Source organism: Neophocaena asiaeorientalis, unplaced genomic scaffold (genome assembly GCF_003031525.2).
Source record: "Neophocaena asiaeorientalis asiaeorientalis breed wild unplaced genomic scaffold, Neophocaena_asiaeorientalis_V1.1 scaffold669, whole genome shotgun sequence".
Classification (NCBI taxonomy): Eukaryota; Metazoa; Chordata; class Mammalia; order Artiodactyla; family Phocoenidae; genus Neophocaena; species Neophocaena asiaeorientalis.
The window spans coordinates 694,960-706,981 of record NW_020174694.1 but is presented as its reverse complement, the minus strand read 5'-3'; the positions used below and the strand labels follow the sequence as shown (position 1 = coordinate 706,981).

General features: G+C 36.1%; 1 protein-coding gene across 1 annotated transcript in view; it reads right to left on the bottom strand.

Annotated features, from left to right (window-relative positions):
- Positions 1–12,022, bottom strand: part of SMCHD1 (structural maintenance of chromosomes flexible hinge domain containing 1) — a 133,499-nt gene that overhangs the window by 56,438 nt on the left and 65,039 nt on the right. Inside the window, exons 23-29 of the mRNA XM_024758934.1 lie at positions 11,825–11,964; positions 11,059–11,193; positions 8,861–9,088; positions 5,847–5,995; positions 3,871–3,959; positions 3,155–3,273; positions 112–279 (exon numbers count right to left, since the gene is read on the bottom strand). Coding sequence (XP_024614702.1) covers positions 112–279; positions 3,155–3,273; positions 3,871–3,959; positions 5,847–5,995; positions 8,861–9,088; positions 11,059–11,193; positions 11,825–11,964 — 1,028 coding nt within the window. The remainder of the gene's footprint in view (positions 1–111; positions 280–3,154; positions 3,274–3,870; positions 3,960–5,846; positions 5,996–8,860; positions 9,089–11,058; positions 11,194–11,824; positions 11,965–12,022) is intronic.

Sequence of the window (12,022 nt, the reverse complement as noted above, 5' to 3'; positions counted from 1 at the left end):
GCTACTGTTATTACTCCAACAACAAAATGTAACTATTCTGATCTACTGACATTTTGAAGCAATAAGTCATGTGATATTAAATTCTGTCAATCAAGGCAGGAAGGTACTTACCTCCTTTAACTCTGGCCAGTCTACAAGGAGAAGTTTAGCTGGTGGCCCAGAAATTAGCTGCACTCGAATAAAGTCAGAAAACTCACGCCACGTAAAACAAAGATCCTTATTTCCAGGGGGACCTGGAATAAATTTGATGCCTCTCACACTTATACTTTGTGTATTTTCCTAATGAGGAAAAGCACATTGAAAAGAAACAGGGAGATAATGTTTAGTTTTCAGAAAAATGAAAGAAAATGTTGTCACCACCTATGTGCATACAGATGTGCTTCTGGTATAACAACAGCAAGTAACTTACACATATGCCAATACTGGAGTTCCTTGAATTTCATCTCCTTGAGAGGAGAAACTGAAATTCTTTTTTGTGAGGGAGAAATCTAAAAGGTTCAAGCTATGTCCTTTTTCCTGATATTTTCCTAATTTCCCTCTTATTTACACTTGCATTGTCTCCTTTTTGCTCCCCAAACAGCCATGCAATGTGCTTGCCCAACACCCTTTGCACTCGCTCTTTCCCCATGACTGCAACATTTTTTTTACCTACATGGCTTTTCTTCAGGTTTTTGCTCACAGAATACCTTAACCAGAGGGGTTTTCTGTGACTACCCTATATGATGGTGCCCTATTCCCACAGCCCACTTTAATTTTCTTCCTGTCACTCATTTCCTACCTGTTATATGCTCTCCCATTACAAGGTAATCTCCAAGAAGGCAGGGGCTTTGACTTGTCACAACCCCATCGCTGGTACTTAGAATGCCCAACATCTGTTAATGGGAATCAATGACACTAGCCTATAATCTTTGCCAAGTGACTGAAGTAGATAAACTGATTCCATACTGGCATGAGCACTGTAGTGTTCACATTTTAATAGTGACCCTTAATGATTTCATCATCTTAAATTTCCATTAAGTACAAATATATTCCAGCAGATTTTAAAAATCAGAGTTAAAATGTCATGTTTTATGATCTGAAACAACTGTTTGTAGAACATTTTCTGTAAAAAGACATTGAAAAACAATAAAAATTAATCTCCCCCAAAAGCCCACTGAGTGCAGGGGAGTTTTTTCATTATTTGGAAAACAAATTAAGCATTCATTAGTACAACACATTGAAAAGTTCAAAATACGTGAAGTCTATAGAATCCCACATTTAATAGTGAAACACCAAATGCCCTTTTGAAGAGGTGATGTCTTAAGTAATCTTGAAAGTTATTCTGGTTTTACCTCATATCTTAAAAATAAAATTTGCATGCACATTAACAAATTGTAGATGAGTATAAATAGAATTAAACACAAAATTCTGAAAGGCACTCTCTAAGGTCTAATGTTGATATTATCAAGGGAATGTACTTCAGAAGAGCAGTACATCTTATGAAGATGTGGAAATGATTTTAAGAAACATAATTTTTTTGCGGCATGTGGGATCTTCCCGGACCGGGGCACAAACCCATGTCCCCTGCATCGGCAGGCAGATTCTCAACCACTGCGCCACCAGGGAAGCCCGTTTTTTTATTAAAAAAAAAAAAAAACTTTAAAAATAGTGCTTTTTAAAAACAACTTTGGTTTAAAAAAAGTCTCCCTTTTTTCTGTAGAAACTAGGGGTAGACTCCTATTGTTCTGAAAGTGAGTCAAGATAGTATACATCAGTTATAAAATGACAGCAGAAACAAAGAAAGTCAATTTGACTGGAGAATGAGCCATGGGAGGAGATACGTGTGCTGCAGTGGAATACTATGGAGTACTTTAGGTCACCCTAAGGAGATGGAGTCTATAGTATAAAATGCTGATAGGTGGCATAAGATGGGAACTGAAAACTGACACTAGATTTGGTCAGGTGGCACAGGGCAGAAAAACAGTGACAGTGGCTTGCCTGGGAATGATGGTGAAGAATGTGAAAACAGAGAGTACACACAACTCTTCCAAGGAGCTGTACTGTAAAAAGGAGGAGAGAAAGAGGGCCGTACAAGGAAGCTGTGAGCGTTTTTTTATTATAGCATGTCTATATGCTGATGGGAATCTAATTGACAGGGAAAACAAGATGTAGGAAGATAGGTTACAATTTAGGAATAATTAGTGAAAGAGGATGGGAGCCTGTGCATAAGGCGACAGGAAGCAGAGATAGTTCATGTATAACAGCAGTTATCTGACTTCATCTACACAGAGAGTGAAGCTAGACAAGAGAAGAACCTGAAAGTCAAAGATGAAACCTTATATTTTACAGTAAACAAAACACCATTAAAAGTTCCTCAGCAGTGCTAAGATATAGTGAAAGTGGTGTTCTGAAAACTAGAAAATAATAGCCCAGCAGATTAGTGGAAACAGAAATTCTAGGTGGGAGGGGCAACAAGGAGGCTATTATGATCATTCTGTCGGGTAAAAGGTATAATGGAGGCTCCAAAAGGAAGAAGAGTTTTGAAAACCATTAAATGCCCTAAATGGATTCAACTTTACTTGGCCTTAGAATTCCTTCTTTTTGACCTACTAGAGCCTGGTAGGTTCCTTGAAGGCTCAACTCCAATATCTTTTCTCGAAAACTGCCTTTAATCTCTCCAAGAAGAATACATTGTGTTTCCTTGCTTGTTTTAAACTGAAATAATTCCACCAGGGTTCTTATTTTTCAAGCTAATCTCAATTAACTGCACAGCTGCAAACTTTCACCACTAGTTTTCTCCCAGGCATTCTATTTAATGCAGGGACCGAGCACCAAGAAATTTTACTCAAATAGCTACATGAAAAACTATCTTTATACACATATCAAAATATTTAAGGATGAAATGATATGATGTATGGAGTTTGCTTCAAAGTGATAGATAAGCGGGAAGTGATGAATGTTGAAGCTGACCGATGGGATCATGGGAATTAATTATACTATTTATTCTATTTTTGCATATGTTCAAAATTTTTCATTATAAAACTTATTTTAATGCCTTTTATAATTTTTCACTGTGAACACTGAAATCAAGTCTCTCTTATTTTTGTTTTTCCCAAACTTTTTGTTATATATAAACTGAATGGAATAAGCCAACTGTTATGGAAAACAGCCATACCTGAAAAGTAGTTTTCAAATGTGAGCTATCAAGTCCAATCCCAGCAATTCCCAAGGAAGATAGAGAACTTGGTGAAAATGCTTGAATCTGATTTCCATACTGATCTGTAACTATTATAACTATAAAAGGGGGAGGAAGTTTAATTTTAAAGTATCAATAAAATATACAAATATCCATAAACACACTTATACACTTAATTAAAATTATACTTAGAAACTCATTCTAACTTTGTTCTTGTGTATTTTTTTGGTAAAAAGTAATTATAATCACTTCTTTTATAGTCACTATAAAAGTAATAAGAATATACATAAGTACACTTATATTTACATATTTAACATGATGCTGATGTTAATCAAGTTTTTTACCATGAACATTTGAAGGAAATAATTTAGTATTATGTAATATTCTAGATATAAGAAAAATACAGGATACATATGAACTCACTAATATATTTACTTTTCACTCTTAATATTAACTATTATCATTTCTAACAAAAGTCAACATTCTTTTCAACAAACCATTTTTGCCAAACTGATTTCACAGTTAGGTCAGCATAGGCAAAGACAGGGAAAATGCTTCAATCTTTCCAACAATGGAATTTAAACCATAAACCGTATATAAATCCCAAGTTTTCCTTTCAGATTATGTATGCCAAAACATGAACGTAAGGACATATTATAGAAGTGTTTTAAAGAAAGAAAGCAGGCCATACTAACCTATTTCTCCTTGAAGCTCTTGGCCCATCTGTACAGTTTTTCCTCCTTTTAATTCACATTTTAGATGTTTAGGTTCATCAGGAAGTGGTCTGCAATTGATTAACAAGTTAAAGGCCTTACTTGCACCATTAATTGTAGTAAAAAATTAGTTTAAATATGCTAAAGAGTAACAAATACAACACTCATTTTCTAAAACTTAAAGTAACACCCCTCTAAATACCTCCATTTATATAACGTAACTATTAACCCAAAAGGAAAGAGAGAAAAGATAGCTTGCAAAGAGAGTAGAGAATACTGAAAAAAAAAAAAAAAAATACACATGTGTTAGATCACAGTTAGCTATGCTGGATTAAAAGGAATTTATGCCATGAGAGCACTGAGAAAGAAAACAGATGGGTCTGTAAGAATGACTCATCAAGAGATCTGTCTCTGGCTGAAGAGTTGTACATCTTACAATTTTATCTCAAACGTGGAGCTATTCTAAGTGTTGGAATAGTATGGAAATGTGTAGAGGAATTAAAGTGAAAAGGGTTGGGCTTCCCTGGTGGTGCAGTGGTTGAGAGTCCGCCTGCCGATGCAGGGGACACGGGTTTGTGCCCTGGTCCGGGAAGATCCCACATGCCGCGGAGCGGCTGGGCCCAGTGAGCCATGACTGCTGAGCCTGCGCGTCCAGAGCCTGTGCTCCGCAACGGGAGAGGCCACAACAGAGAGAGGCCCGCATACCGCAAAAAAAAAAAAAAAAAAAAAAAAGGGAAAAAGGTTATTAAAAAAGAGGCAGCCGAGGAACTGACAGGCCAGGGTGAAGGACAGGTTTTCAATATAGCTACTTAAATCTCCCCCTTTTCTATCAGGTGGACTCAGCTTTGAAAATCATCACTAACCAATGAAAGCATTCTTCCTTCTGAACAACACACTGACTGATCACACTGTATCTTTTGGACTTTTCATGTCCGTCATTCTCCATGAGTTTTCACTGTTGCTTGTCCTAGGAGAGCTTTCCTTTATCAAAAGTTCTAGTTCTGACAGATACTAGAGGGTCAATTAAGCAGAAGCTTGTAACGATATTAAGAATTAATCACTATCTTCAGTGAAGCTTTATTCCAAAGACAACCTATTTCCAAAAAATTGTGAAAATTTCTATATTAAAAAACAACTTTGGGGCTTCCCTGGTGGCGCAGTGGTTGAGAGTCTGCCTGACGATACAGGGGACACGGGTTCGTGCCCCGGCCTGGGTACCCTGATACCCAAAAAAAAAAAAAAAAAAAAAAAAGTGAAAAAGGTTATTAAAAAAGAGGCAGCCGAGGAACTGACAGGCCAGGGTGAAGGACAGGTTTTCAATATAGCTACTTAAATCTCCCCCTTTTCTATCAGGTGGACTCAGCTTTGAAAATCATCACTAACCAATGAAAGCATTCTTCCTTCTGAACAACACACTGACTGATCACACTGTATCTTTTGGACTTTTCATGTCCGTCATTCTCCATGAGTTTTCACTGTTGCTTGTCCTAGGAGAGCTTTCCTTTATCAAAAGTTCTAGTTCTGACAGATACTAGAGGGTCAATTAAGCAGAAGCTTGTAACGATATTAAGAATTAATCACTATCTTCAGTGAAGCTTTATTCCAAAGACAACCTATTTCCAAAAAATTGTGAAAATTTCTATATTAAAAAACAACTTTGGGGCTTCCCTGGTGGCGCAGTGGTTGAGAGTCTGCCTGACGATACAGGGGACACGGGTTCGTGCCCCGGCCTGGGAAGGTCCCACATGCAGCGGAGTGGCTGGGCCCGTGAGCCATGGCCGCTGAGCCTGCGCGTCTGGAGCTTGTGCTCCTCAATGGGAGAGGCCACAACAGTGAGAGGTCCGCGTACCACAAAAAAACAAAAAAAACCAACTTTGGCATGTGTGCTTTGGAGAAAAGCACTTTTGTGGCCATATGCTGAATTCTGAAATACCTCAAAATATAATATGCCCACAAACCTTACTGTAAATGCACTTTCCAAAGACACATGATCATCTTGGAATGAAACCTGGCAATAGCGCATATCTTTTACAGATGTTGGTACTTGTACATCAGGAAGCAGACCCTGTAGTAAGTGCTCTTTGTTAATCTCAGGAGTCCAGTTAACCTAGAAGAAAAATTATATATTTAATAATAATATAAAGCTTAATCTAATGCCTTCCAACTGCCACTTATCTTACCAAAGACTCTTAAAATTATAACCCATCCTCCCCACCTCTAAGGAAAAAGCCCCTGATGACCAGAAATGATGGTCGTTCATATATTACTATAATAAAAAAGTATTTTCCTCATTGTCTTTCCTGATAATGTTGCCACCATATCTTTCAATGCAATAAAATAAATATTCCTAAGTCATTTCTTTAGCTTCTGTCACAAGATTATCACTGTGGTCATTATAGTTTTAGAAAAGTCATGTCAATCAAATCATGTGATCAATTCTGAGAATTAACAGTCACTCTGTTTTTTTGAAAAGAATCTTATTAATATAGGTTTTAAATGAGATCTAAGTGGACCTGATTCAGCAAGGTGAGAAAAAAAGTTAAATCCACTAATGTACTTAGCATCCTGGTCACATCTTGATCTTAATCCACTCTGGAAGGTTTTCAGCTCTAATTTTAACTTTATATCTCTTAAATTCCATATTTTGTTACCTGATCCATTTTTTAAGTTGATTACCCTACACTATCTTTTTAAACTTCCAATCCTTTCTATTTAAGAATTTTAACCTCAACTTTATGCTTTTAGCCTTCTATAGTTGTGATTCTTAAATCATTGATATTCTAATATTTTAATCCTAGTTTATGCTGTTCTTTCTTAGCTACCTCTTTTTAAAAAAAATTAATTTATTTGTTTATTTTTGGCTGCGTTGGGTCTTCACTGCTGCGCGCGGGCTTTCTCTAGTTGCGGCTAGTGGGGGCTACTCTTCGTTGTGGTGCACAGGCTTCTCATTGTGGTGGCTTCTCTTGCTACGGAGCACGGGCGCTAGGCGCGCGGGCTTTAGTAGTTGTCACTCGCGGGCTCTAGTGCGCGGGCTCAGCAGTTGTGGCACACAGGCTTAGCTGCTCCATGGCATATGGAATCTTCCAGGACCAAGGCTCGAACCCATGTCCCCTGCATTGGCAGGTGGATTCTTAACGACTGTGTCACCAGGGGAGTCCTCTTAGTTACCTTTTTAAACCGTATTTTTATTCTTTATCATACCTTTTTTTCCTTTTTTTTAAATAATGGAAGCAGCAAGCAGGAGTTACACAAAAAGGCTTTCTTCTCTCACCCTAGTTGTGCTCTCTCTTCAATGAATTCCTAGGTCAGTTTGGGTTGGCTTTCCTCAATACTGGAGAATTCTCTAAAGACTACAAAACCACTTTAAGCATATACATTTAATAAAAGTATTTAATATCCTTTATTATCAATAAAGGTGCATGTTTTAAAATGTTTGGAACCCAAGAAATATACAACTACTAGAATTGAGGCAAAATGTGTCAAAAGCTGGCCATGGGCTTATAGAATGGCAAAAAGAAGGTTATATACAGAAAAAGGCTCTGAAGTCAATGTTTCTCGTTACCCTTAACATGAAAGTAAACTGTGGAAACATTATGAGAAAGCAAGGAATCAGTTCATAAGTTAGGCTGCTGGTACCACTTTTAAACTACTTGCCTTCAAATCTGCTGATAGAGATAAAAATGGCTTGCCTCCCTTCCAAGCAGGATAAGGATTATTTATCTTGAAATCCTCCCTTCCCTCATTATGGAGAGGAAAATAAACTGGCTGGAGCAAGGGTTATTCCAAATAAGATTTAAAAAATACTGTCAGCTGAATCCTGGTAAACAATTCTTTTAAAATATCAGATCCTGTATTTGGAGACTCAGGATGGCTACAGAATACAGCAGTGCAAAAGAGCGGAATTCCCTGGTGGTCCAGTGGTTAGGACTCCACACTTTCACTGCTGAGGGCCTAGGTTCGATCCCTGGTCAAGGAACTAAGATCCCACGAGACACATGGCATGGCCAAAAATAAATAAATAAATAAATAAAATTAATTTTTAAAAAAACTCTAACCATTTTGATTTGGTTCTCTGTTAAGTGAGCTATTAAAGTTTCAACATATAGATTTACCCTATTAAGGTACAAATGATACATTTAGATGGCAGGTCTATGAGGACCATCTGAAGCTACCGAGAACTGACAAAAGCATTGTCTAAGGATCACACTTTCAGAGATTGCTATACCAATTTCAAATGGCCAAATCAGGACTCTGTAGTTAACAATACTGTTTTACCATTTTCCTTTAACAGACTTTTTATTTAGTGCCTTCAGAATAGCTACAAAAACACTGCTTTGGTTGGGGACTTCCCTGGTGGCACAGTAGTTAAGAATCTACCTGCCAATGCAGGTGACACAGGTTCGATCCCTGGTACAGGAAGATCCCACATGACACAGAGCAACTAAGCCCGTGCGCCACAACTACTGAGCCTGCGCTCTAGAGCCTGCAAGCCATGACTACTGAAGCCTGTGCTCTGCAACAAAGACAAGCCACTACAATGAGAAGCCCGTGCACCGCAACAAAGAGTCCCTGCTCACCGCAACCAGAGAAAGCCTGTGTGCAGCAGCGAACAGCGAAGACCCAACACGGCCATAAATAAATAAATAAATAAATAAAATTTACAAAACAGACAAACACTGCTTTGGTCAAGTGGTGATCTTGATTCTGAGTATAGAAATACAGTTCATCAGGACTGGAATTTTGTTTAGGTGTCAAAATCATTTTTCTAAGCATGAATTTGTCACACATGAATCATTCAACATTTCAATCTAGTGCATGAAAAAATATCTTATTTAGCCCGGGATTTTATATAACAGTACTATTTTTCTTTGATAAGCTTCTTAGAGGATAGCCTATAAAACTTGTACAGAGTCTTCCAAGCAAGAAAATGAACAGAATTCTTGCAAATAAACAATCTGTTTGAAACACTTACTTTAATTTTCTCTGCTAAAGCTGATGTTAAGTGGATTTCTCTTTCTCCTTCATCATACATTTGAAAAATAAGGTTATGCATAATATCTCCTGCTATCCAATTAACCTCATCCTGATGTTTGATCTGGATTGCCTTTTGTCCTTCTACACTGAATATCTGTAATCTTGCAACATGGCTACTGGGAAGCAACTTAATAGTCTTCTCCACAGGTGCCACATCTTTACAACTCTAGGAAGAGAGGAAAACACAAATATATACTGAATGACGTGTGTACTGAAAACACAGTTTTTGGCTTTAATGGTGAATCTTCCATATTGCTTAAGAATTTATTTCCAACATTATGGGAGATCATCCTATATACTGTTAACATTCATAGATTTTCTCATTAAGAGGATACTACAGTATTAATAATTCCATATTTTATACCATCAACTTATAAATAATGACAGGGGCCACATTCTTAAAACCAAAAACTAGCATATTTGGACTTAAAAGAACTTCCTTCCCCTTTATTTGTAAATTTACTTAAAAGTGTTGCTAACCTGTGAAATTTTAATCATATGACACAGATTTGGTGACCAGCATTTATTAATAAAAATAAAGGTGTAATAAATTAAGAATTTTCCATAAATTAAAGATAAATATTGCAATAAAATATGTTATTTAATGAGCTTCTAGAGCTTTTTCAATTCATTTTACATTGGGGTGAGTGGACAGAGTTGCTTGTAGCTAGATGAGGACTCTAGATGCCCCTAAAGGTTGAGCTGGCGTATTTATAATTTGTTATGGGCATATCAGTGTTCCAAAGATCAGTAACGATGAGCTTGTGTGCTACATAAATTGATTTTAGGCACACAAAATTAAAACACTACATAATTATTTCAGAATCTAGGTGTAGTGCATTCCACAGGATACAAAAAATTCACATAAGTCTAAGCTTAAAATACCTCTACAATCCTATTTCACTCATGTCTCCTTCCTCATCCAGTTCCAGTCATTTTACTGAAGCCCATTCACATGAACAATGACATATTCAAAATTCCTACCTCAGAGTATCAGGCAAATAATCCATCCCCTATTATAAGCGCATCTTATTTGTCTGGTTCAAACTTAAGAGTCACTGCTTTTGGATAATATGTTCTAACTGCAGGTTACAAGATATACCTTGGTCTTTGTCTTAACTGACCAGGACTCTTGGTGTTCTGCCTGTTGCTGCTCTGTAGTATTTACATAATTACATGTAAATGCTCTCTTGCTCTCAAGCCCAGATTTCTCCCTAACTCCAAGTCTTTTTCCTGAATCTCCTGATCTTTTGCAAGATGGTATGCTCAAAAATATGTTGCCCACATTATTGAAAAAAGGAAATTCATAACAAATATTTGAAGATTATCAAATATAACCAGCTTCAAAAGAAAAGAATTAGAATAAAGTCAAATCATTTCATTCTAATGTAAAAAAATAAAAGCTTTTACCCTTTTGAGGCTTAAGATATGTTAGCTGATATATACTTAATAGGAAAAACATTGGTTAATCAACTGATCGGGTAATTTATCATCTACTAACCGTATCAATTATGAAGAAATCACATTTAGGTATTTTACTTGTATAAGTATTTGTTATCCCATTTAGCAATCTTAGGAAACCAAATGCTTATATCAACTGCCTGTCCTTCTCTAGGCTGGCTTCACCTTCAGCCATGATGTATATCCAATAACCAGTATCCTACTGGCACATTAACACAGCATCTCTTTATAGGAAAACACTACTGAAAAACCATGTATTTATTTTGTTAATTATACACACATATTAAATGTTCATATATCCTTCCTTCAGTGGTGGTTCCATAGGGACATTTACCAAACTTTCTAACAAACAAGTGTAAACTGTAAGAAATAAGAGAATAAAATGGAACTGATAATTGTCACATTTTAATATAGGAAAAAATAAATTTTAGGAACATGTAATCAATAATAGCTATAGATATTATAAAAGGTTTGATCAAGAAAATTACTAATATTTGATACAAAATGTTATTTACTATACCATTTCATTTTTGCCTTTTCTTCCCTCTGGCCAGAAGAATCACAAATATCTCATTTTAAAAAGTCAAACAACTTTACATAAAATATTATAAAGCTGTTAAAGAATATTTGTATAAAGACTCAATATAATACCAATGAATAACAGTAACAACTTACAGGTATTTCAATTTTTGCTTTAAGCGTCTGGTCTTTTTTGATATTCTGAACTTGAATTGCTGGTCCTGACAAAATACTGGTTCCAGAACTACTGCAATCCACAACATAGAGTGGAAGGTTTGGAGCACCTGAAAACTATGGGAAGCATACAAAATAATTTAAGACCTCAATCAAATGTAACTTATTATTCAATAACTGTTATTTAAATTTTCAAACAATTTAGTACAGCTACTATTTCCGGCTATAAATTAGAAAACTATAAATATAATTCACTAATATACTAGACAATTTCTGAATGAAAAGAGTAAGTTTCTACAATTCTAGGTAAAATTTGTTGATTTTGGAAGAAAAACCAACTTCCTCAACCATTATTCTTTCTTTTTTTAACACCACCTATTTGGGTTTTCCTTTCCTTTTTGTGCTCTTTTACTCATATTCATTTATCCATCCATTCCCAATCCTAAAGGATATTTCCATCATCCTACTCATAAATTAAATACTTCATCTGAAATGAGGAGGATGGACTAAGGAAGGAGAAGAGAGGAATCTGTAGTCCAATACTTGGCACAGCTGGCATCATTACTGGCTTAGGGATGCTGAAAACTATTGACAATGAGATAGCCCAAAAATTTCTCCATGGAATAATCATTATACAATCTAGATATAATATAAGGCTTACTATGAAGGAGCCAAAAGATATAGTGATTTAGTGATTTCCATTTAGTACCACGGGACTCAAAATCTACATATTCTTATAACAGCTTACCTTACAATGAACAATCAATTTTGGTTGTGCTGTTATATTGTCTGATTCATCCAAAACTTCTACCTGAAATGGGAAAGCTGTTCCATTTTCTATAACTAAAATTTCAGAATCAGGTTTCACTTTCAATCGATGAGGGGGACCTACCAGAAAATTATATAATAAAATAGAGATTCAGGTTTCTAAAACTGAAATGTTAAA